General features: G+C 43.5%; 1 protein-coding gene across 1 annotated transcript; it reads left to right on the top strand.

Moving 5' to 3' along the window:
- Positions 1–2,530: 2,530 nt before the first annotated feature.
- On the top strand, positions 2,531–24,387 carry ZNF774 (zinc finger protein 774; the record flags this gene model as incomplete). The annotated part of the gene is made up of 7 exons (XM_082850743.1): positions 2,531–2,590; positions 10,029–10,100; positions 17,299–17,342; positions 17,811–17,928; positions 19,654–19,766; positions 22,402–22,508; positions 22,981–24,387. The coding sequence occupies 7 exons, from the start codon at positions 2,531–2,533 to the stop codon at positions 24,219–24,221; spliced, it is 1,755 nt and encodes a 584-aa protein (XP_082706869.1). The 3' UTR covers positions 24,222–24,387.
- Between the last annotated feature and the right edge of the window lie 2,842 nt (positions 24,388–27,229).

The following is a 27,229-nucleotide window of genomic DNA, read 5'->3' as shown; positions in this document are numbered from 1 at the left end:
CCCACACCCCCCAGGCGGACAGCCCAGGGCACTAGGCCCAGATGTTTGTCCCTCCCTTGTCTTCCCCATCTCTGTCCCACACCCCAGGCAAGTCAGATGGCAGAACCCAACACAACAGGAGGAAAAAGAGTGACAGATGGAACCGGGGTGGGAAGACAAGCCCCTCTGGCTAGGCAGTGTGGAGGCCACTTATGCCAGACTGAGAGCTGCACAAGTAAAGGCAGGAAACCCCCTGCATGTGGGTGAATTAGAAAGTTGAAAAACAGGAATTCCAGGGCACTAGCAAGAACATGATTAAAAAGCCGACCACAGAGTCTAGACTGAGTAAGAGGCAGCAAGGGAATAATAAGCAAGGAAGCAAAAGAGGTCCCAGTTATCATAAGGGTGGGGGAGAGATGGAATAAGGAGAACGGAGGTGAGGTCCTGAACTGGAAGCAGGTTGCGATGCGGCCAGGCCTTTGGAGGTTGAGTAGAAGGAGGTGGAAGTCACTGGAGCAGTGGAGGCCAAGGGACCATGAGCACAGGTGGTAGAAATGTCATCAACATGCATCTGAGGTCACTGAGGATGAGGGCAAGACACTGGGATGAGAGGAGCCGGCTAGCCAGGTCCCAAAGCCATCAGCGAAGGCCGCAGAGAGGCCAGGAGCAGAGGTTCTCAGCTAAGGTGTGGCGCCCAGGCATGGTGTGGTCATTTTGAGGCAGGAGATAGATAGGCCCCATGCTGAGCAGCTGGAGTTTCTCCCCTGTGGACAGATACTCAAAAAAAAGAGGAGCGAGAGAGGAGATGACCCCTGCCCAGATAAGAGATAAAAGAGCACATATTTTTCATCTCGAGGTCAGGGAGACATTCCCGACTACACATGCACAGAAAGGTTCCTTGGAGGTCAAAAGGGAGGTGGCAGCACCCCATAGTAAGTGATGTCAACCTACCCTAGGCCTCTTCGCTAGAATCCATCTTGGCTAAGAGATGCATGCACACATGGGAGGACCCTGACATAAATCAAATATGGACTCAGAATCAGGCAAAGCAAGATGATTGGCCAAAGGAAACCTGGAAGAAATGCCCCCTATAAGTGATTCAAACTACCATGAGGGCACGCCTCTCTCTCTGAGCCCACCCATGTGTCTATCCACACATACCCTTTTTCCTTCTAATAAACATTTTACTTGTTTCACTACTTTCTGTCTCTATGTGGAAATTCATTTCTACACAGCTGATGGGCCAGGGCTTTGTCACTGGCCACTGGGCCCTGGTGGTCTAGCGGCTAGGATTTAGCGCTCTCACTGCCGTGGCCTGACTTCAATCTCTGGCTGGGAACCAAAATTCTGCTTCAAGCCGCTGCAGGACGAGGCCGCCTGAGATCAGTTTGAGGGGAATGTTGGGGCAGCACAACCAGCATCAGAAGCTGTGCTTCAGCCGACTTGTGCCACCATCCATGGAGCAGCTGCAACCCCAAATCTAGATGGCAGTGCTGGGGGGGGGGCAAAGATTGGTGGGTGACGATGGAGAGGCCGTGTAACCGTCCTGCTGATATGTAACTATTGCTGGAGTTTGGGGGAGGTCAGTAAACGACTCCCCTCTTTCCCTCACCTGAGTTCAGCATTCATTGAGAGATGGATTCAGGAGGAATTCATTCAGATGGATTACTCTCATTCAACAAATATTTTTTATTTATCTTTTTCTAGGCTTTTTTTCTTTTCCTTTTTTTTTTTAAATTGGGTATAGTTGCTTTACAATGTTGTGTTAGTTTCTGCTGTACAGCGAAGTGAATCAGCTCTATGTATACATATATCCCCTCTTTTTTGGATTTCCTTCCCATTTAGGTCACCACAGAGCACTGAGTAGAGTTCCCTATGCTATACAGTAGGTTCTCATTAGTTATCTATTTTATACATATTAGTGTATATATATCAATCCCAGTCTCCCAATTCATCCCACTCCCTCTTTCCCCCCTTGGTGTCCATACATTTGTTTTCTGTGTCTGTGGACCCAGCAATCCCACTACTGGGTATATACCCTGAGAAAACCATAATTCAAAAAGACACATGCAGCAAAAAAAAAAAAAAAAAAAAAGACACACACACCCTAATAGTCATAGCAGCACTACTTACAATAACCAGGTCACGAAAGCAACCTAAATGCCCATTGACAGGTGAATGGATAAAGAAGATGTGGTACATATATACAATGGAATATTACTCAGCCATAAAAAGGAACAAAGTTGGGTCATTTGTAGAGACGTGGTTGGATCTAGAGACTGTCATACAGAGTGAAGTAAGTCAGAAAGAGAAAAACAATATTTCATATTAACGCATATAGAAAAATGGTACAGATGAACCTATTTGCAAAACAAATATTTATTGAGTATTATTTATATGTGCCAGGATGTGCCAATGATTCAGCAATGAATAAAATAGCAAAACCCCTACCCTCATCGAGCTTACATTCTGGTTGAAAGAGATGGACAATAAATTTTAAAAACAAGTAAAGCACGTGGTATGTTAGAATAAACTAAAACAGAGGAGAGAAATGGAGGGTGCTGGAGGTGTAATTGTGAACAAGATGGTCAAGAAAGGCCTTGCTGATAAGGTGAGAAGTGGGAAAAGACTGGAAGGAGGAAAGGGACCATGCCTTGCTGATATCTGAAGGAAGAGCATTCCAGGCAGAAGACTGTAAGTGCAAGGGCCTGGCCTATTTGAAGACTCTAAGCTAATCGTGGTGGTCCTATTTTCCTTTCTAGCGACTGGTTTAAGGGGTGAACAGTGACGCAATTCTGACCTGTGAGATGAGAAATGTAATCGGCATGGGGGCTCCTGGGAACAGTTTCCATACTCTGGAGAGATGGTCCTGTTCTATCTATGGACTTTTCTATAGCTGATGTGAGGTCTGAAACTGTTGCAGCCATGTTGTGGCAAAACGGGAAGCCAGCCTGAGATGGCAGAGCAGAAAAATAGAAAGAACCTAGGTCTTTGATGACATCAGTAAGCCACTGCTCGTGCCAAACTTGGAGCTTCCTTAAGACCAATGCAAGATCATGTCAGCCCTGGGTAAGGTGAGGTGTATGGTTCAATAAATATGTAGGTTTATTATAATGTCTGTAATGTCAGGATATTATATGAGAATCCAGCTATTACATTTTTCAAGTAAAATCTTATGAATTTGTCACTAAGCATATGAAAAGATATGCAAATTCACCAATAATCCAAATATACACATTAAAATGAAATATCATTATATGACAATAATATTGGACAAAAAAAAAATGTTGGTAATACCCAGTCTGATGAAGATTCAGAAAAACAAGCACTTTTTTTTTGGCCACACCACACGGCTTGCGGGATCTTAGTCCCCGACCAGGGATTGAACCCCGGGACACAGCAATGAAAGCACCAAGCCCTAACCACTGGGCCACCAAGGAACTCCCAACAAGCACTTTCATAGACAGTTGGTAGAAGTATAAATTGAGCGAGCCTTTGGAATATGATTTAGCAGTATCTATCAATATTTTAAATGGGCAGAACCCTTCAATCAGCTTTGGACTTCTCGGTATCATAGGAAAATATGCATATAGAGACATGTACAAACTGGATGTAATATAAAAAAAAACTGGAATCCACCTAAATATTGTTCAATAATGGAGTGATTACTTTGATTATGATAGAGGCATATTGTTTGATTCTAAGTACAGTCGATTCTCACTATTTACAGTATTAAAAAGAGACCCAAAATGGAGTTACTTGTGCTAAGCCCAAGTCACCAAGCCAAAACTTAGTACCAAACCTAACTGCAATTTCAATCTCCCACGGAAATGTCATCTTAACCAGTCAGTCTTAAGAATTTAATTAATTCTTGGAATTTCCTGGTCAACAGTAGTGTGGTAATCTCCTGGTAGACCCCTTCCATCCCCGAGAAAGATAAGGTCATCCACTTTTTTCCTTGTCACTACCCCCTTTTGTCTATAACCACCTTTCTTTTTCAGCAGCTCTTTGGAGCTCCTTTCTGTTTGCTAGATGGGATGCTGCCTGATTCATCCATCATTGAATAAAGCCAATTTGATTTTTAAATTTACTCAGTCAGGGCTTCCCTGGTGGCGCAGTGGTTAAGAATCTGCCTGCCAATGCAGGGGACAAGGGTTCAAGCCCTGGTCCGGAAAGTTCCCACACGCCGCAGAGCAAGGAAGCCCATGCGCCACAACTACTGAGCCTGCAATCTAGAGCCCGCGAGTCACAACTACGGAGCCGAAGCCTGCGTGCCTAGAGCCCGTGCTCCGTGACAAGAGAAGCCACCGCAATGAGAAGCCCGCGCACCGCAACGAAGAGTAGCCCCGCTTGCCGCAACTGGAGAAAGCCTGTGCGCAGCAAGGAAGACCTAACACAGCCAAAAATAAATAAATTAAAAAAAAAAAAAAAGATTTACTCAGTCAAATTTTGTTTCTTAACAACAGTCATTATGTTCTATAAAGCCACTGCAAACACTGAATTAGCAAATATAGAACCATCTCTCCTACCGGAAATACAGGGTTAGGTTCCTTGGAGCCTCTAGTCACAACATTTTCATCAACTAATCAACATATAACCTTGTTTTATGTGTGTTTCTATTTAAAGACACCTTATTAAATATATATTTCTTACAAATAATTGATTGCATAGTCTTTCAATGATTTAGAGGCAGAGCTTTTGAGGCTATTTGAGTTATACGGGCTCATTTGCCAACGTCCTTGTAAAACAAGCCATTTTCATCAGCATTGTAAACCTGCTCTTCCACATAACCTTTTTGCTGTATAACATTTAGCAGGTTTTTAAAAAATTCTTCCGTAGCCTCCTGATCTGCAGAACTAGCCTTGCCTGTGAATTTAACATTTAGGCAATAGGCAACATGCCCTATTGCCTTTGAAATGTTTCAACCAGCCATCATTTGCTGAAAGGATTTAACATTTTCCTGATTCAACGTGACTATAAATTTCTTTGTCTTTCAAGCCTCACAACAATGCTGTCAATTATGCTATTTTATTGCTTGTCATCTCATGAATCTATAGATTTAACTACTTGTCTATCTTTTCCATAGCTTCATCACACACTATAAATGCTACTTTAGCACTTTTTGGAGCAGCCTCATGTACAGATTGGCCAAATTCCGCTTCCTTTTTCTAGGTGTAAGGTATTGTTGATTCATTAACACAGACCTCACAGCCAAGGACACTATGACTCATGCCTGAAGGGAGCTTATCTAACCCACATATTTTCTCCATAAGGCACATCCCAGCCTTCTTGATCCTAGGAACACTACATAGCACTATAGCACTATGCTTGGGGGCCATTTAAAAAGTGAAATCAACAACAAAAAGCACACACACACACACACACACACACACACACACACAAACCTGACATTAAATAGACCACACAAAGGACACTCGTTTGCAGTACGAGAGCTGAAGCTGGAAGGCAGAGCATGGCCTTGTTCAACCTTAGCTGGGAATACGCTCATCAAACGACTCAAATTTTTTGCAGCTCTGCACATGTCTGCAAATGACCCCATAAGTGCTATGAGTATTGATTTTGGAGTCACAAATAAATTTTCAAGAGTTGGCAAATTTACAAATATGGAATCTGTAGATAATGAGGATGAACTGTACCTATTAAAAAGAATAAGATAGGGACTTCCCTGGCAGTCCTTCCACTGAAGGGGGTGCAGGTTCCATCCTTGGTGGGGGAACTAAGATCCTGCATGCTGCACTGGCTCAGCCAAAAAAAATTTTTTTTGAAAAAAGAATAAGATAGATCAGTTTGTATTTGCATAGCAGGATGCCCATGGTATGTTTTTAAGTGAAAAAAGAGTTTCAGAACAACATGTATAAAGGTGAAAAAAGCAACTGCTTAAAAGGGCCATGCAGGTAATGTAAAATGGTGAGGTGGGCGAGGGGAAGACATCTGGGAAGAGTGTAGACTGGGGAAGAGGAGAGCTCATCCCACCTGCAGGGGGCAGCCCACTGCTCACTGATAGTCAATTTTTTCCCGGTAGAAGAAGTGTGATGCCTTATCTTCCAGGTTTTCAAGATGTTCATGGGACTTCCCTGGTGGTCCAGTGAGTAGGACTCCTTGCTCCCAATGCAGGGGGCTTGGGTTCAATCCCTGGTCATGGAACTAGATCCCGCATACATGCCACAACCAAGAGTTCACATGCTGCAACTAAGAAGGCTGCATGCCACAAGTAAGACTCGGCCCAGCCTAAACAAATAGAAATAAATCTTAAAAAAAAAAAGAAAGGATTTTCATGAAATATCCCAATTTAAAATGTTGACAACTTATTTCAAATTTAAAAACATTCTATGTGAGTCAAACAAAACCCATTATAGGCTACATTTGGCCTACAAGCTGCCAGGTTGCATTCCCCAGTGTGGGGTAGTATGTATGAGAAAAGTACAGATATAAACAGAAAAAAAGTCTGAAAAGATACACATCCACCAGACCATTCACAGTGGTTACCTCGGGGTAGAGGAAAAGAATAGCGTTGTTGAAGGCAGGGGGTGGGTCTTCATCTTTTCTGTATTGTTTGAGACCTTGGCCATGAAAGTATAGTTATATATTATCTACTTTAAAAGGGAAAAAAGCCCTATGAATTAAAGGGCTGAGTATTATTCCTGTGGCCCCTGAGGTTGGGCAGTATTAGTGCCCTCTGCCTTAGATTGCAAAGATCGTATCTGTATTTCTAACTTCCCTTTTTTTTTTTTTTCTTCAGTTTCTGGCTGTGCCACATGGCATGTGGCATGTAGTTCCCCAACCAGGGATGGGACCTGCACCCGCCCCCCCCCCCCCCCCCCCGCACTGGAAGCCCAGAGTCTTAACCAGTGGACCGCCAGGGAAGTGCCTCTAACTTGCTTTTTAAGTTACCATTGTTTTACTTATTTAGAGAATGTTTGTTTTCAAGCAATATAAACCCACTCAAAATAGTTCTGGACCGGGACTTCCCTGCGGTCCAGTGGTTAAGACTCTGCGCTTCCAATGCAGTGGGGTGCGGTTCCAACCCTGGTCGGGGAACTAAGATCCCACATGCTGAGTGACCAAGAGCAAACAAACAAAAAAACAGCTCTAGACCAAAGGAGGATTTGGTAGGAAGGAGCAATCTGGTAGCATCCCGCGGCAGCAATGAAACCAGGCCCACAGGGGACTAGAAGTAAATGCTAAAAGCCATGTGGCCTGGCCCCAGAGCCAGCCTCCTTGGCCTCCTGAATCTGCTGCTTTCTGACACTTGATTCATTCTTCTGCTTGGTAAGGCTGCTTCTTCAGCTCACGCCTGGGGTTTCTGTGGCCTCTTGCACCCTCAAGTAGGAGTCTGGTAAGTCGTATTTCTGGGAGAGAGAATTCGACTGTGGCCAGTGTGTTCTTGAGCTGGACCAAATATCCTCTCCCCGTTCAACCACCTGTCAAGGAAAAAATGCGATCCCCTGGTGCATAACTGGCCCCCCGGGCCCCACCGCAGCAGGGAGGGCGTGTCTCAGAGGTGGAGGGTGTGACCTGGGGAGAGGCCTCAAAAAGCCTCCACAGGTGCAGCTACAAGTTACACGTTTATAGGCCCTGTAAATGCTGGATCTGATAGAACATGTTAGTTCATCAGGGAGATAGCAGAGCGAAGTAGCCAAGATCTGGGATTCTGGTAGGGGGACCACCTCTCCCGGTTTCCCCAAAATTTGGGCTTTCAGTTTTAAAACCAGGATAGTTTTTAAGAGTTTTCCAGGATGGAGGATATTCACTCCTCAAACTGGGAAAATTCTAAGCAAATCAGGATGAGTTGTGCCCCCTAGGTTTTGGAGTTAGATTTGGTTTTGAATCCTGACTCAGCTGCTATAGCTGTGTGACACTGGGCAAGTCACTTTATCTCTTACACCTCAGTTTCTTCCTTGTAAAATGAGAATAATAATATTTCCCACCTCATAGAGTGAGATAAGCACTTAGTGAGCACTCAATAAAGTAGGCAATTAGGTAATCATACACATGATTAAAAAGTAGAAATACAATGAACGGAGAAAAATCTCTATCCCTCAGGACACAGGTCTCCTCCCCAGAAGTAACTACTCTTAACAGTTTCTTGTGTATCCTTCTAGAGATAGTCTGTGAATTATAGGAATATGTATACTGATCTTTTTTTTATTAAAAAAATATTTATTTTATTTATTAATTTGGTTGCGCCAGGTCTTAGTTGTGGCATGCAAACTCTTAGCTGTGGCATGCATGTGGGATCTAGTTCCCTAACCAGGGATTGAACCTGGGACCCCTGCATTGGGAGCACGGAGTCTTAACCACTGGACCGCCAGGGAAGTCCCAACTGATCCTTTTTTAAATATAAATGTTAGTAGACTACACATTCTGTTCTGCTGATAACATTTTTTTTCATGTAATACTCTATCTTGGAAGGCATTCCACACCAGAACATTTAGATCTGCCTCGTTATTTTTAATGATTACATAGTATTTCCTGGTCTGGGGATTTATAATTCCTTTAGCCAATCTCCTACTGATTGACATTGGGGTTGTTTCTAGTCTTTGGTTAATTGAAGCATTATGGCAAACAATATAATATTATCTAGTATACATATCTTTGTGCACATTCATAAGTGTGTCTGTAGGATAAATTCCTAGATGTAGAAATACTGGGTCAACGGAGCTATTATTATCTTTAATTATTATTATTACTATTATTAATCTCTAAGAAGTCAGATGTTGGATCCACTCTTCCTTTCTGAAGGCAGATAGTAGCTGTTCACCTAAGCATAAAGAGATCTATATCTGTGCCCTTTGTGAGGAAGAAGTCATTAAGTCCTGGTGCTGACCTCTTGGAAAATTCTAGGTTGCCTCTGCTACTTCTCTCCTTTCACACCCTCCTTCTTTCCCTGTTCACAGTGGCACGTGACTCCATTCCCACAAAGTTCCTCAATTCCATCCCTCAACTGACACTGAGATGGTGTCTCAGCCTGGGTTCCTTAGAAAACAGGGCCTGAGGCAAAGTTTTTATACCGGCACCTTATGAGGGTGTGTATCCCAGGGAAACAGGGGTGAAGGGGAAAGGGGGTGAAGGACCGAGGAAGAGCAAATAGAAGAGCACGTGTTAGTGCCGTGCTAGCCACTGATTCTGCAAGCACAGTTTGCTTCCTGGGAATCACAGGACATCTTTGAGAAGCCAGGTGAAGCTTCTGTATCTCTGAGCATTCTGTGGGAGGCACCCTGTGGAGGAGGGGCAAGGAGGAGGGATAAACTGATCGATAGGCTGCTGTCTCCCACTGGTCAAAGTTTGCCCCTCATTGTGTCAACTCCTCCTCTCTCATGAGTGGAGCTGCACTACTCGGGCAGCCACAGAGAAAGCTAGAACCCAAGACAGCAGGGTCAGGCTCTGTGGCCAGTGCCACTCTGCAGGTGAGTCAGTGTGCATCCGTGGATTCTGAGGTGGTCCACTGGGTCTCTTACATCAGCAGCAGTAGGGAACCCACATGGCAGAGGATAGAAGCATAGATGCTGGTATGAGGCCTGGCATTGTTGTTTCATGCCCTAATGTCACATGAGGAACATGGAACAGCCGCCACAGAGCAAGTCATTCATTGCTAGTGTTCTGGCCAGAAAGCAAGGCAAGTGCAGGACTTGTAATGGCACATAAACAGGCTGATACAGATGGGAACATTGCCATATTTCACTGACCCTGGGATGTACATTTATAACCTTTTAGCATCATTGAAATCAGGATGCATCTTACAATTGGCAGCATGTCAGAGTGTAACTAGCAGTTTTGTTCCCTTTCTTGGTAGTACATAAGTGGCAGGTTAGACGAAATACATTAATTTCTTTAGGCTGATGTGTATCAATGCGTCTCTTGATACCCTGGGCCCAGAAATGTTCTCATAAAAGAGGCACTCCCACTTCCTATGGGAAAGACCCTTAACAGGGAAGAGCAATTAGCACATTCATAAATCAGGGATCTCGAATTTCCATTGTCGATAATAAACTGTCCTTATGGTTAATATGACCATTCGTTGTTTATAGGTATCCGTGCCTGAAAATGTTTGCTTAGGTCAAGTCCGAGCTGTGAAACAGAAGTTCTTTCATGTGTTCATGGTGAGTAATGGCTTTAATGAAGGCAGAACTCCATGCTAAAGATTAATAAATACCTCATTAGCCTTGACAAAAGAAGTATGACAACATGACTCCACTCTTTTTTTTCTAAAGTGTGTATGAGTGTGTTTAACCATTATGTTCCAGGTGTGTGTTTATATTAACATCCCAAATTGTGATGCTCTAAAGTGTAGTCTTTAGAGACTAAATCCTCACTCCTCAAAGTGCGGTCCCTGAACCAGCAGTACTGGACAACACCCAGGAGATTGCTAGAAATGCAGAATCTCAGGCCCCACTCTGGACCTGCTGAATCCAAATATGTATTTAAAAATAATGCAAGCTCACGGGGACTTCCCTGGTGGTCCAGTGCTTAGGACTCCGCGCTTCCATTGCTGGGAGCCCAGGTTCGATCCCTGACCGGGTAACTAAGATCCCACATGCCGCAACAAAGCCGGCGCACCGCAATTAGCGAAGCCCATACACTGCAACTAGAGAAGCCCGCGTGCCGCAGCAAAGACCCAGTGCAACCAAAATAAACAAATTAATCAATTAAAATAAATAAAATAAAATGCAAGCTCCCACATCAACTGCTGAGTGGATAAACAAAATATGGTATATCCATACCATGGAATATTATTCAGCCATAGAAAGGAGTGAAGTACTGATACATGCTGTGATGTGGATAAGCTTTGAAAACGTTATGCTAAGTGAAGGCAGCCAGACACAAAAGGCCACAGATTGTATGATTCCATTCATATGAATGTCCAGGATAGGCAAATCCATAAGACAGAAAGTAGATTAGTGTTTGCTTAGGGAATGAGAGAAAGGAGGCATTGGAAGTCCCTGCTGATGGGTAAGGGGTTTCTTTTTGGGGTGATGGAAATATTTTGGAATTAGGTGGTGGTGATAGTTGCTCAACATTGTGAATATACTAAAAACCACTGAGTTGTACACTTAAATTTTTTGAATATTATGTTACATAAATTTTACCTCCAAAAAGTGTTAAAAACGAAGCCAAATGTAGCACATTGCTTGCAACCTTTAAAAAAAATCATATATTGCTTCCTTTTGTTCCCACAGGATAGGAAAAGAAAATGCTGCTTAAATCATTATGTTAGAAAGAAATGCCATCTGATATTTATTGTTCGCCAGGTAGTACAACTTAGAAACCTTTGGGATTTATTTTGGATCCTCCATGTAAGTGAATGTAAAGTAAAAGTTCCCCCATAGAGTGCTGTCGTAACGTCATTGAAGGAAAAATGATCAAAATAATAAAAGGTGTTTAAAAATGAAAAAAAAAAAAAACTTGATCCCCAGGTGATTCATATGCCTGTTCAAGTTTGAAAACATTGCTCTAAATCCCATCTCCTTGACTGCAAGACCTCAGTGTCCTTCCCCACCCTCACCCGGAAAACTCTTCCTTTTTTTTCTCAGAATCCCCAGATGTGGCACTGTTTCACTTGTTTTGCGCATCCCACGTCCTCCTCCTTACCCCTGGCCTGTCTGCAACAGCCCTGAGTCAGAGAGCTGCTCCATTGCCCACGGGTTAGGAGAGGACCGGCCTTGCTCCAGGTCTGGATTGTATGGCTTCTCCTGTGCCCTGAAGAGCACTGCCAGTGGCCAAGGTCAAGGTCAGCCTCTGTGGAACATGGTTCTCTGTTTCTCGGTCTACTGTCATGGAGTGGCAGAAAAAATAAGGCAGACACCTCACTATTCCCTAAATTGTCTTCCTCTCTTCTCCTCCTCCCCAGGCACCTCTGCATCAAAACACTCCTCTCTCCTCCTTCAAATAAAAAAGGAAAAGACACCAGATGCCCACACGCTTAATAAGAAATGGAGTAGGGAAAGAAAGGGAGGAGTCTCCTCTTCCCCCCTGAGATATCTGAACTCTAGCTTCTGCCCAGCTAAAATTTTCTATCACACACACACACACACACACACACACACACACACACACACACACACACACACCCACACACACCCACACACACTCTGACATGCAATAAAATATCAACAGTAGTTTTTTAGTGGGTGATAGGATATCTCTCTTCTTTCTAATTATCTATATTTCTAGTTTTTCAAAAATGAATGAATGCATATTACTTATATACTCATAAAAATAAAGTGTTTTGTTAGAGGAAATAAGAAACTCCCCATGATGATGGAATATGTGTTTTCAACATACATTTTTAAGTAGCGAATTTCTGTCTTGCAAAACTTAGCCTCTGAGGGTCACAAAGCCCTCCTCATACGGTTCACAGTACACAGAATAGTCTTTTATATGGGATGTAGGTTTACCAGAGACAGGAAATGAAGTTGGTTCCCAGATCTTGGCAGGAGGTGTGGTGGGGAGGCCCTCTAGAAATCTCAGGCTTCCCTCTAAATGAGGACATGCTGAACTCTATCTTCAGTAAAAGAGCGGGTTCTTAAGAGAACTACCCCATTATTACACCAATTGGTGAGAATCCATGCCTGATCCTTTTTATCACGTAGACCTAGGCATTAGATGCTTCGTTTTGAATCTCTACCAAGGATTTGAATTGGTTAATTATCCTAGAAGTGATTCGGCTTAAAAGGGCTTAAAATTTTTTTACTATTCTTTATTATTAACAAAGTTAATTTAAGTTTCTCATTTTGTTTCTAATTTTATTCCCTTTTATGTGAGTTATCTGAACCTTTTTCACTGAGTAAGTTTAAATGGGTCATTCTAAAAGATGGCATTAAAAAATGTGTTCACTGAGGAATATTTAAAATACAGATGAGCAAAAAGTATTTCTATGTTTATGTGTATACACGTGTGTGTGTCTGTGTGTATGTGTGTACAGATGCTTGGATATGTTTTTTAATAGAAATGTTGCATTAGTGGGGAATTTTAAAATTTTGAGTGCCTGAACTGTATCATTCAAACTGGCTTAGTCAAGAAAAGAATATTTATTGACTCGTAAAACAAACCTAAGAAAAGTCAGGGTTATTTCTGGCCTCAGTGACCAAAGACTCAAGTATTCTCGGGGCTGCCTCCTGGCTTCTGCTCTTTGCTTCCCTCTCTCTGCGTTCACCTCATTCTCTCAGACTGCAGTTCGGCTGGTGGGAAACAAGGCTGCCAGTAGCCGCAGCTTCACCTCTTCCCATTTTCACTTCCAAGAAGGAAAAGGTCTTTTTCCTTTGGTTCTAGCTTAAAAAGTCCCCGGGAAGGTCCCTGATAGGCTCAGCTTGGGTTACTCGCATACTCCCTGACAAATTGTCATGGGCAAGTTGGCCCAGTTCTGTGATTGCCTCAGTGTTGGTCAAGTGCCACCTCTAATCCAAACCCTGTGACAGAGGGACGGTCACGTAATCAGATGGCAGTTCCCATCTGAACCACTGGGTGCTGTTTCCTAAAGAAAGATAGGGTGCTATTGTCCCTAGAAGGATAGTGTGCTGGTAGACAAATGACACATACTCACTACATACAAATGGGATTATATTTCAGTAAGTGTTTTGCGACTCATAAAAGAATTTTCATTTTTCCATGTTCTACAACATAATTTCAATGATAATAGAATATAATGGCAGAATAGTGTTCTATTCTGGAATGCAAACATGACAACTGGAAGTGACCATGAGGACAAGAGCCACACACTAAGGTTGGCAGAGCAGGAAGAGAGGACGCCTAGATTCTTGATATCATCTCAGAGTTGCTGCACCAGCGCTACACTTCTTCTTGTTTTTTGGTTTTTGGTTTATTTATTTATTTATTTAGGCCGCACCTCAGGGCATGTGGAACTTCCCTGACCAGGGATGAACTGGCATCCCCTGCACTGGAAGCACGGAATCTTAACCACTGGACCGCCAGGGAAGTCCAGCCCTACACTTCTTTTTTTTTTTTAATACATGTATTTATTTATTTATTTATTTATTTATTTATTTATTTATGGTTGCGTTGGGTCTTCGTTGCTGTGCATAGGCTTTCTCTAGTTGCGGCGAGCGGGGGCTACTCTTTGTTGCAGTGCATGGGCTTCTCATTGCGGTGGCTTCTTTTGTTGCAGAGCACGGGCTCTAGGTGCACAGGCTCAGTAGTTGTGGCGCATGGGCTTAGTTCCTCCGCGGCATGTGGGACTTCCCGGACCAGGGCTCGAACCTGTGTCCCCTGCATTGGCAGGCAGATTCTTAACCACTGCACCACCAGGGAAGTCCTACACTTCTTGATACCTGAGAAAAATAACACCTGATTTGGCTAAACCACAGTGGTCAAGTGCTGTTCCCCATAAATGTACTTCCAGGCAGCCATTAAAAGTAGGCCAGGAAATTTATCATCAGTGAAGGCGGATGGCAGTGATGATAAAAACCCCAGAGAGGTTGAAAGGGAAACCGAAATAATGGAAAGTACAGCCTATTTTTTTTTTTGAACTATTAAAGGAAACTGACCCATAAAGCATCCCTGAGTCAACCTGAGGCAGTTACTGTAGGGTGGAAATGGCAGCCACAGCTGAACTGAGCAGAAAGAGGGTTAGAGGTAGTACCCAAGGCTTCTTTGATGCTAGGTAGCATGAAGGGTTCCAGAAGTCCCTAAGAGCTCCCAGTGAGAGGGATGGAAGTAGCTGAAGCTGGAGCTAGGAAGCATCCCAAAGCATCACCATGTGACCCAAGGCTTCTGGGTAGCAGATGAAGAAGGCACCAGAGAAAAAAGACCACCAGGCTTGAATGGGGAAGAAGGGGATGCGACCAGTACAGAGGCCAGAGCAGAGATCTGGTTAGGCGTGAGCTGCATCTCAAGTGGAGTGAGCAGGAGCTGGTGGAGAAGATCAGCTGGAGAACTAGGGTCCTTTCTCCTTGCACCTAAATAACATCTTGGGAAGGGAGTAAGTGGAGGGAAGACCTTTGGAGGAGACAGCTCTCAGAGGGAATATGAATTTCAAATTGACTAAGATTTACCCAAAAGTAGACTATTTTTTTTTTAACCCAGAAGAGACTGTTAACTGGTAAGCTGAAGAACTGCCCAGTAAAGAGAATCTCCTGAGAAATCTAAGTTCAATTATAGAGATATTTTAAAAATTTTTGTACATTTGGCTCATAGTGTATGCATTGTGACTCCCCCCAACCCCAAGTTCCCCATACATATAGATCTCTACTATAAGTTTCCTTAAAGAGGTGTCACAGGAGTTTGACATTATGTCACAAGGAAAATGTCCTAAAATCTGCTTTAGACCTGTGAGAGCCAGCCACAATGACTCTTGCTTCCTAGTGTTCATGTCCTTGTGTAGCCCTCTCCCACACTGTACCAGGGTTGGTCTGTGTGACCAAGAGCATATGGCAGAAGGGGTGGCGTATCCCTACTAAGATGAGGTTCCTATCTCTCATAGATCACTCACTCTGGGGAAACCAGCTGCCATGTTATGAAGACAGGCCTGCGTGAGGAAACAGTCATATGAGTGATCTTGGAAGCAGGTCTAGCCCCAGTAGGGCCTTCAGATAACTGCAGCCCCAACTGATATCCAGACTGTAACCTCATGAGAAACCCTCAATTAGAGACACTCAGCTAATCTGACTCACAGAAACTGTAAGATAATAAATGTTTGTTGTTTTAAACTACTAAGTTTGGGGGTAATTTGTTATGCAACAAAAGATAACGAATATACTCCCTCTCATAAAAATTTCAGTTATAGCACCTGCCAAAAATCTTTCTCTTTTCATTCTCCAGGAGGTCCTTTCACAGTTTCGCTCCCTCCCCCACTTCCTCCTCTCTGCCACATTCTTTTTTTTTTTTTAATATTTATTTATTTATTTTGGCTTCGGCAGGTTGTAGTTGCGGTACACAGACTTCTTAGTTGTGGCATGCAGACTCCCAGCCGTGGCACGCATGCATACAGAATCTAGTTCCCCGACCAAGCATCAAATCCAGGCCCCCTGTATTGGGAACTCGGAGTCTTACCCACTGGACCACTAAGGAAGTTCCTCTCTGCCACACTCTTAAGCACCCAAATCCCAACAGGTTATGGTCCTTAAAAAAAAAAAAAAAAAGTAAAAATAAATAAATAAATAAATAAAATAAAATAAAGATCAAAACAAAACAAAAACAGGTTAAGGTCCTCTCTCCAAGTGGCCACCTGAGGTACACGGTCTTGTTTTCTCTACTGACTTCCTTGTGGAAACCAAGCTTCTCTGCCCCCCTTCCCACCCTTTCCACCTTCTCCCCACACACCTGATAATGGTAAATAAGAGACTGAGGCAAAAGAAATAAGCCAAAGAGAGAGAGAGAGAGAGAGAGAGAGAGAGAGAGAGAGAAGGGGCAGGTGATAGGCATCAGCCAGACTCTGTGATTCTTCATTCATCTTCCCTCCACACTCCCTGCTGATTGATTGAAGAACTACAGAATCTCCCCTGATGGCAGAATACCAGAAAGATTTCTGAGAGGCCTAGAGATACCTTTGATTCTCTAGGGCCTGAGCTATGTTCCAGTCACATGAGGCCTGGAAACCTCTAGGTTTCCTGGACGTTCCTTGCTGTTCCTGCAAAGCAAGACCAGACATTTGTTTATAGTGGACAGAATTCCTTAAACTGCGATTGTGGTTATCTCACAGATGACTACAATTATATAGCAAATACTGAGACGCCACTGGTTATATAAAAAAAAGAAGAAAAGACAAAATATTACTTCGTATTTAGTGTCTTTTATGGTTTATCTCCCCTATTGGACTGTGAGCTTCATGAAAGCAAGGATCACGTGTGATTCCTGTGGGTAACCACAGTGCCCAGAACAGTCTTGAGTACAGAACATTCCCAGTGAATATTTGTTAGAAGATGCCCCATACATGTTTGTTAAAGGAATGGTTGAATTGGCATCAAAGGAGTCTAATACATTAGCCCATTGGCTGGTAATTCTAAGCTTTTTACAGTTCGTCGCAAAATGTACTTTCCTTTTTTCAGTTGGAGTGAATCAAGAGTAGACAGGCATGTTTTTTTCATTGTGAGGAAAGGCTTTTATTATTTTTTAGGCTCTGCCCCGGCACCCCCGCAAAGAGAGCCAACACTGGCTCTCACGTAAGATCCAGGAGTCTCCGCAGTTTGGAACCCAACACCACATTTCCTAGAATACTTGACGCCCTCGCAGGCCTCCTCTGGCTATAATGGAAAAGGGATATGCCTGGGAACTGTGCTGCTAATAGAAGGAAGCAGAACGTCTGTTTTCCACTAACGGCTCCTGATTGGGGTTTGTTATGCCCAGTCTGAATTGACCTGGAACTTGGCCGCGGCTCTGGCCGCCCCGGGGTAAGGCGGGGGACCCAGCAGAGGCGGCTGCACCGCAAAGTTATAGCGCTGAGCTGCTCCACGCTCTGGAAGGTGCCAGAGCGCGGGAGATGCTGTGGTTGGTAAAGGCTGCTCGGCGCTAGTCAGGTGAGGCCTGGAGGTTCGCATCTGCAGATCCATCTTTGGGTGTACAGTCTTTGGATCCTCTTCTCAGCTCTGAAGAGGCGGTTCCAGCGGTCGGGTAGCTCGGGTGAACTGGGTTTAGCCCTTGTCACCGCTCGGAACTGGGCGTCCCGGGACTCTCAGTCCTTTGAGGTCTTGCTCAGGACTACATTTCCCAAAAGGCTCCGCGGTGATTGAAAGCTCTATCAGCCTATGGACGGGGGAGACTTCTCGTCCCAGAAACTGAGAAGCCAATGGCAAGAGGACGGGGGCGGTATTTTCCGGCTGCTGGCTGTCTTGTCCAGAGTCCCACCTGTGTCCCCACAGCCCTGTCACGAATCCCAGTCGGGTTCTGGGCGGGACTGCCACGACGTTGCGGGCCGGGTGCGGCTCGGCGGTGGAGGACTCTCACTTCGTGCTCCATCCCGGGCTGGGCCCCGGGGCGGTGAGTGATCCGGGGAAGGAGACTGCGGCTGCAGCCCGGGCGCCGCTGAGGGGCGTGGATGGGGCTCGCCCGCCGCCCCGGCGTTGTCTCTGCCGGGTCCTCGCGCTCGCCTTTCCGAGCCCGCGGGTCTTGCTGAGGAGTGGGGAGAGGTAGCTGCGCTTTTCTCTGCCAGCGTCGGGATAGCTCATCCTCTTAATTTTTTTGCTCCTCGGTGGTGGTCCTCTGGTTTCAGTTTAGCTTTGCGACCCTTTGACCGCTGCACCTAGATTAGGGCCTACAGCACCGCGAAGGAGGAGAACGGGTGTCGGCCCTACCCGTGCGGTCATGTTCCTATTAATAAACCCAGTGAACAAACTAGTGCTTCTCACAATGGCACTTAGTCACAGCACCTCAGCGGTCTAGGGCCTTTGAGGTCTCCTGTACGGCGGGGCAGGACACCGGGTGGGAAACAGGGTTTCTCTAACCTTGGCTGAGAACGCTCCATCCCGCTGTCTCCTGCAGGTGGGCCCTGCTGTTGGGTTTTGTAATGAATGGAGAAATAAAATGTATGCTCAAAACTCATTACAGTTTTCACTTCCTAATGACATTATTTTTGTTTGTTAAGGTTTTAAACCAGAGACATGAAATGTATTCCCACGGCTTTTAGGCTCCTAAAAACCCAGTGCTTTATAAGTGACCAATAGCAATATGTGTGAATGCATAAATGTTTCCATGAAAAGTGTGTGTATTCTAGTAATGCACAGGTGCTCTGATTGGTGAGACAAAAGATGTGAAAGAGTAAAAGTTCCTCACCCCGGTATGATCCATCCTCCACTGAAATGCAGAATTCTTTGTAGAAGGTTCATCTATTCAATCAGCTGGCTGACTATATTTGTTTTTAGTGGAAACTCTTCAAGGGGGAAAACAAACAAAAAATCAAACATTATCCTATATTACTTTGTGACTCCTAATGCCTAACAGAATATTAATTATTGAATAAATTACTGATCCATCCAGTAACCTGACCATCTCCCCCCAAATAATTTTTTCATGATAGTGATGTTAATTTTATTAATGTGTTAATGATTGTTTTCAGCCCCCAAGCATTTTGTTTTGTGCTTATCGCCATTGAATTTCACTTAATTTTACAGCTTATCCATGTTGCTTTCTAAAATCCATGTCTTTTTAAGTCCCATTTCTGACTGCATTAAACCTTGAAATAGAATGATACCTAGGGCAGTTCCTTTTGGGCTTCTGCATAGTTTGTCCCTTGAAGTTGACACTAAATCTACAAGCCAGGAAAAGTCAGCTATTCTCATAACTAATATGAGTCTAATGAAGTCCGCAATTTCCTACCTAGCTGAGGAAAATGTAGTTGGAGAGAATCCAAAGCTTTCCAGAAATCGAGTTATACCTGTGCACTCTCTCCTCTGTTTATCTTGTCCATCATGGACAATTTGTTCCTCAAAAAGGTAATGTCTCCAAAAGACTGAGGGTTCTGCAGATGTGTTTGGGAGGTCCAGGACTCATTTTGTGATGAGAAAGTTGGCCAAAGGAAAGGTTATGTTAAAACAGAATAAGAAAATCATCCCTTCTGTGGTTGACAGCATTTACCTCAGAGCTATCTATTCTGGTCAGTGGATTTTCTTTAGGTATGTTGGGGCCATAGTGGCTGTATTTTGGTTTTGAGACAATGGTGAGAATATCTAAAGAGCTCTTGATGCATACTGAGGTCTCTTGCTGTAGGAACTGATGATGTGGCTGGGGACTTCAGGGACGAGTGGATTACCTGGACACTGCTTAGAGAGTCCTCTTCAGGGATACCACCCAGCACAGTTAGAAGAATGGGCTCTCAAAGGGTAAGGATGCTACTCTCCTTTATCTTAGATATTTTGAGAGGGTTGTTGGTCTCTTAGAGCTTCAGATCTCTGTGAGAGTAATTGTTACCTCCCTGGCAGAAAAAGAACGACTTCCATTTTTATGGCACTTAGTAGTTTGCAGATTTATTTGATATTTATTGTCTTACTGATATCTCACCATAACTCTTTGATATATTTTCATCCCCCTTTTCCAGCTCAGGATCCTGAGACTCAAAAAGTTAAGTGGCAGAGGTGAGAGTTCAACCCAGGTCTTTGTGGAAAAGGGGGAGCTCTCCCCATGGCTTTTTTCCTGTCACTTAAAAAAAAAAAAACCCTCCAGTGCTCTTTCTAAAATACTGTGGCAGGACTTCCCTGGCCGTCCAGTGGATAAGACTCCACGCTCCCACTGCAGGGGGCGCCGGTTCAATCCCTGGTTAGGGAACTAAGATCCTGCACGCTGCACCGTGTGGCCAAAAAAAAAAAACAAAAAAAAGGGGGAAAAAAATACCATGGCAATGCCTTCTCCTTGCTTTACTTCATATCTAATACACAAGTGATACGTGCTCACAAAAAAAAGGCAAGCAAAATGAAAACAACAGTCATCCATCCCACTGCTGAAGAGTTACGATCCTTCCAGCCATTTTCCTAAGCATATATACAATTAAAAAAAAAAGAAAAGAAAAGAAAAAAATTGGGCTCATACTGAATATTCAGCTGTAAATCTTACTTTCTTACACATTGTATTGTGAATATATTTTGACAATAAATATCTGTACATTACTTAAAATAACCACTTAGTATTTTGTTTTATGGAATACAGCAATTACATTAAATTGAACCATATATATGACCATTTTTTGACCACTTTTTACCTATAAACTGCCAATTTCATATGGCTCAATCAAATGTAATTATTTCTTCGTTGAGGGACATTTAGGTTATTTCAAATTTTCAGCTATATTGTGATGATGATCTCTTAGCTAATTGTCTTTTTGAAAGTATTGTTTATTGAAGCGTAATGAGTTAATAATTAGCTAATATATCTTTTGCACAACTTTCTTTTTCTTTTTTTTGTTTTGTTTTGCTTTTTTTCATTTCCTTAGAATTTCCAGAATTAGAATTGCTGGGTCTGAGAATAGATTTCTAAGGTATTTGGTGTTTTTGAAAAATGCCTTCCAAAAAGATTGAACCAAGCTATTTATTTCTGTTAGCATTGTATGAAAGTGTCCATTTCTTCATATTCTATCATGGTAGGTATCATAATCTAAGAGTCTGGATAAAATAATAGTGATAGCTAACATTTACTGAGGACTTAATCACTTAATCTTCACGACAACTCTGTAAGGTGGGTTTTATCATTATCCCTAATTTATAGATGAAGACACTGAGACACAGAGAGTTTAACTTTCCTGAGGTCACACAGCTAGTAATAGGCAGAGTTAGGATTCAAATTCAGGCAATATGACTCTTGAGTTTGCACTCTTCACCTCTACACTATATTGCCTACGTGTATCATTGTTTTAATTTGAATTTCTTTGGTTAATGTTGAGGTTAAAAGTTTTCCATATATTTATAAGCTGCTTGTATTTTTTTCTTTTCTGAATTGCCTATTCATGTTCTTTGTCCATTTTTTTGTTTTTGTTTTTTCTTACAAGTGTTTGTCTTTTTCTCATGGCAATACCGACTGCTGCCCTTCTGGGAAAATTTAAAAAGTAAACATGGGGCTTACCTGGTGGCACAGTGGTTAAGAATCCGCCTGCCAATGCAGGGGACACGGGTTCATGCCCTGGTCTGGGAAGATCTCACATGCGGCGGAGCAACTAAGCCCGTGCGCCACAACTACTGAGCCTGCGCTCTAGAGCCCGCGAGCCACAACTACTGAAGCCACATGCCTAGAGCCTGTGCTCCACAACAAGAGAAGCTACCACAATGAGAAGCCCGCGCACCGCAGCTAGAGAAAGCCTGCGCGCAGCAAAAAAGACCCAATGCAGCCAAAAATAAATATTTTTAGAATAAATAAATAAAAAATAAAAAGTAAACATTATAGTTATAGTTAACTTCCTTGATTCTTTTTAAGGGGGAGGTCATGGCAGCTTTGTTTTGATAAAATTATATCTCCACATGGGCTTCCCTGGTGGCGTGGTGTTTGAGAGTCTGCCTGCCGATGCAGGGGACACAGGTTCGTGTCCCGGTCTGGGAGGATCCCACATGCTGCGGAGTGGCTGGGCCCGTGAGCCATGGCCACTGAGCCTGCGCGTCCGGAGCCTGTGCTCCACAACGGGAGCGGCCACATCAGTGAGAGGCCCGCTTACCGAACAAAACAAAACAAAACAAAATTATATCTCCGCATGGGTTTAGCCTTGTGCCTTGAGAGATGAGTTATTGTGCTTATTCTAGAATTCCTATCACCCAAGTCTGATTTTTTTTTTTAATGGGAGGAAAAGAGCTTTTTCTCAGCCTCTTGGGGAGAGCACCCTTTTTTATCACTGCATCATGGCTGCCCTTTTAAAGAGACTTAACACACATTAACATTCCTGGGGTGTTCTACTCCACCTAGGGAAGAAGGGGGCATTGCATTTTGCTCAGGCCTTGTGTGATGGCTCACATTAACATCCTGTGTTCACCTTCCTTATAGGATTTCTAGACCAAGTGCAATCTCCCAGCTAGAGCAGAAGGAAGAGCCATGGATCCTACCACTCCAAAATTTTGAGACTAGGAAGATCCTGAGGGAAAGTCACACAGGTGAGATGTGTTACCCAGTGGGCAGAAATCTAGCGTTTCAGCCCTTGTTTAAATGAGGAATTTGGAATGCTGCCCTAGACTTTTGTTCTTACTATTAGAAGGTTAAATTTGACTTCCTGGGCAATCAGTCATTGACCAGATAAAGTCTTCATTTAAAGTAAACATTTCACTTTTGTCTAGACTCTAACATCTTTGAAAGGAGTTGCCCAATTTTGACAATATATGGTATACTCTTAATATGAAGGTCCCCTCAAGATTCACCTGACCATCTTAAAATAAAAAGGGATTAGGAATTCATGTTTTCTGTAAGCTCAATGATCTTCAATAAACTTTTCACAAAGTGAAAACGAGAGTAGTCAAACTAAATGTGGTCTGTTGCAAAAACACTAATTTTTATCTTTCTTGCTGCTTTCTGATGATCTTTCCTGATAAGTGATAACTTTATTCTCTGTTACTTCTGTTAATTTTTCAGACTTTAAGAATCAGGTGGTAAAACTCAATCAGGACATTTCTGAAACAGCAGAACAATGTGGAACATCCTCAGAAAGGGCCAAGAAAGATATTTCTCATACTCCTCGTTGGGGAGGAAACTGGGAGAGGGGTCTTGAATTAGAAGGGCAGCATGGAACCCTTCTAGGAAAGGGCCAGCAGGAGCCCTTTTCCCAGGAGAAGGAATTAAACAAGCTCCTGGAAGGATATATAGGAAAGAAGCCGATGTGTGCAGAATGTGGAAAAAGCTTTAACCAGAGTTCCTATCTCATAAGACACCTAAGAACCCATACCGGTGAGAGGCCTTATAAATGCATGGAGTGTGGGAAAGGCTTCAAACAGAGTTCAGACCTTGTCACCCACCACAGAACACACACAGGGGAGAAACCCTACCAATGCCATGGATGTGGGAAAAAATTCAGCGACAGCTCAACCCTCATCAAACATCAGAGAACCCACACAGGTGAGAGACCCCATGAGTGCCCAGAGTGTGGGAAGACTTTCGGACGGAAACCACACCTCATAATGCACCAAAGAACCCACACAGGAGAGAAGCCCTACACGTGCCTCGAGTGTCATAAAAGCTTTAGTCGCAGCTCCAATTTCATCACCCACCAGAGGACCCACACGGGAGTGAAGCCTTACAGGTGTAATGACTGTGGGGAGAGTTTCAGCCAGAGCTCGGATTTGATTAAGCACCAGCGAACCCACACAGGAGAACGGCCCTTTAAGTGCCCGGAGTGCGGGAAGGGCTTTAGAGATAGTTCCCATTTTGTGGCTCACATGAGCACTCACTCAGGAGAAAGGCCGTTCAGTTGTCCTTACTGCCACAAAAGTTTCAGTCAGAGCTCGCATCTGGTCACGCACCAGAGGACACACACAGGTGAGAGGCCTTTTCAGTGTGACAGCTGTGGGAAAGGATTTGCCGACAGCTCTGCCCTCATCAAGCACCAACGGATCCACACAGGAGAAAGACCCTATAAATGTGGCGAGTGTGGGAAGAGCTTCAATCAGAGCTCCCACTTCATTACCCATCAACGAATCCACTTAGGAGACAGACCCTATCGCTGTCCTGAGTGTGGCAAAACCTTCAATCAGCGTTCCCATTTTCTCACACACCAGAGAACACATACGGGAGAAAAACCGTTTCACTGTAGTAAATGTGACAAGAGCTTCCGACAGAAGGCACACCTTTTATGCCATCAGAACACCCATTTGATCTAGGAGATAGTCTTTAATGGTTCTTCTCCTCCCTTTCAAATTTCCATTGCTATTATCTTTAAGCGCTCCAAATAGAGAAAACCTGAAACTGGGTGTCGGCGGCTCAAGTCGGGCCCTGATCTGTTCTCTTTGTCCGTGCTTTAATGGTGAGGATAAACCTACAGGGTCCAAATAATGTTCTAAACACAAAAGGCATTCCTTCAGTGTTTTTGACTGACTCTTGGACAGAAAAATGTGAGTTTAATGCTTGATGCCTGGTTACTAAAAGAGAAGTGAGATAAATGTAGTCACATTGTCATCATTAATGATTCATATTTGATATCTTATACAAAGCCCTTGATACAATGCCTGGCCTTTAAAAGACACTCAGTACAGGGTTGGTTGCTTTCATCAGCCTTATTACTCAATGAGGAATTTATTATTGCAGCCCCACAAGCCCAGAACTTGCAAGAAATTAGACTGGAACTAGAAGATTCGGGGTGTGAACACATAGATTTAATAAAACAGAAAACACTCTCCTAATCCAGTGCTATGCAGTCACCAGATGTCTCTTTGCCATGACGAGGCAGAATTATCATAGAGGATGTCTGCAGTCTTGTGACTTGGAGACTAGAAGAATTTTAGAAGCTCTTTGTACAGCAGTGTATGAGGTACTCCCCCTGGAAGTTTGCTGCCATCTGAGGCATAGAAAATATCCTGTGATGAACAGTCCAGAGGAACCTGGATGAGGACTGTAAAATTCTGGAAGCAAAGTTGCTGAGAATGTTAAATGATATTGCAGGGATCCTTCCTGGCATTTAGCTGAAGGATGTAACCCTTGTTATGTAATTTGCTGGGTCACTGGCCCTTTAGTTGTAAGTTAACGCAAGTCTCTGATCCTTTTAGGGTCATTCATTTTATGCACTAGTATAGTCCTCTATTTAATTGAAGAAATGGAGGGAAGGCAGTGTGTTGGAAGGCACACCGACTTCGTTGAGAAGGTGAGGTGTTTGTGTCTTGGCCCCTTGACACCTAATTTGGCCAGACTTTCCCCTTCTCTCAGGCCCTACCTTACTTACCTCACAAGGTTATTGTGAGGATCTGATACATATACACGCACGTGCACACACACGCAAGCACTTTGTTGTTAAACTATAAAGTGTAATACCTGTAAAGTTTAATGTTACGGTATTGTTGCCAGTGTCTTTTCTTCCAAGGAGCTGTGGCTAATGTTTCCGAAGGTGTCCCACTTTCTCTCATATTGAGGGACTTCTTTTTTTACCTATTGAAAACCTAAGGCCTTCAAATGCTCAACTCATTATGTGACTCATTACGGGTCACGTGATGAACTAACGGAAGAGCCAGGATATCTCTGCAGGTCTCCTCTTCAACAACATGGAACAGACCAGCTCTAGGATTTGTTAGAGTGTCTCTGAGATACCACAGGCCTGGAGGCCCATATTATATCCATCAAACCACTCTGAATTTGGAAATGATGGAGGGATGTAGCCTACGTGCGCAAGAGCTTTACAGGGTCCTGTGTTGGGGTCCTCGATCCTCATGGCAGATATAAGTGGTTAAGGAGGGAGTTGGGTGTTGAACACTCCAGAGAGAAGAGTGGGGACTGAAGGTGTTTTCTTTCAAGCTTTCCTGTGTCAATACAGACTAAATTAATACATCAGCCTTGGAACACTAGTTTTCTTCCATTATATGGAGTGCCACCTGAGTGCTGTAACTCATGCGGGGATAGAACTCAGCTGATAACCTAAACTCTTTCTTTAATAGGTAATTATCAGAAAAAAAAAAATCTGGGGCTTCCCTGGTGGCGCAGTGGTTGGGAGTCCGCCTGCCGATGCAGGGGACGCGGGTTCGTGCCCCGGTCCGGGACGATCCCACATGCCGCGGAGCGGCTGGGCCCATGAGCCATGGCCGCTGAGCCTGCGCGTCTGGAGCCTGTGCTCCTCAACGGGAGAGGCCACAACAGTGAGAGGCCCGCGTACTGCAAAAAAAAAAAAAAAAAAAATCTGGTTAATCCAGAGATGTAAATTCTTAAAATGTGAGCCCAGACCAGTAGCATTATCATCACCTGGGAACTTGTTAGAAATGCAAATTCTAAGTCCCCACCCCAGACCTACTGAACTGGAAACTCTAGGGGTGGGGTCCAGCAATATGTGTCTTAATAAGCCCTCCAGGTGATTATAATGCATACCCAAGGTTGAGAACCACTGCTTTAAAAGGTAGCTCTTCTACTAAATGTAGACACAGTACTATTATTGCTCCTACCAAAAATGAACAGTGATTTTGTAATCATCAAATACTCCAGTCAATATTCACGTTTCCCTAATTATCTTGTGTTTTTTGTTTTTATTTATTTATTTATTTATTGGCCTTGCTGCATGGTTTGCGGGATCTCAGTTCCCCGACCAGGAATTGAACCTGGGCCGCTGCAGTGAAAGTGCCGAGTCCTAACCACTGGACCGCCAGGGAATTCCCTGTTTTTATTTTTTAGAGACCAAATAAGGTCTCTACATTCAATTTGTTAATATATTCCTCACAAAATCCTCCCTCTTCTCTCTCTCTCTCACTTTTTCTTGTATTTCATTTGTTGAAAAAAAACCTTGTCCTTTAACTGTCTCCCACAGGTCTGTATTTGGCTAATTCCATCCTATGGGGGTCCTTTAACATGCTCCTCTATCCTCTGCTTTCCTAATATTGGTAGTTGGATCTGTAAACATGATCAGGTTCAGATTTGGGAGAGGGGGGGCAAGAATACTCCATAGTGATCTTATGTAACTTCTATCAAGAGGTACCTGGTGTTTTGTTTTTGTTTTCGTTTTTCTGTCTCTTTTCTTGTGATGTTAGCAGCCATCGATAAACCCTGATTTCACTTCGGTTTGCCAAATGATGATATTTTAAATCCGTCGCTCCTTCTTCATTTATTAGTTTAAATACTTCTATAAAGAGAACTACCCCTAATCAACTATTTGGTTTTTCCCTGAGGTACAGTTTGTATAGGAACAGCACAACAGCTG

Source organism: Leucopleurus acutus (genome assembly GCF_964270905.1).
Source record: "Leucopleurus acutus genome assembly, chromosome: 1".
In the NCBI taxonomy this organism is placed as follows: domain Eukaryota; kingdom Metazoa; phylum Chordata; class Mammalia; order Artiodactyla; family Delphinidae; genus Leucopleurus; species Leucopleurus acutus.
This window is presented reverse-complemented; position numbering and strand designations above follow the sequence as displayed.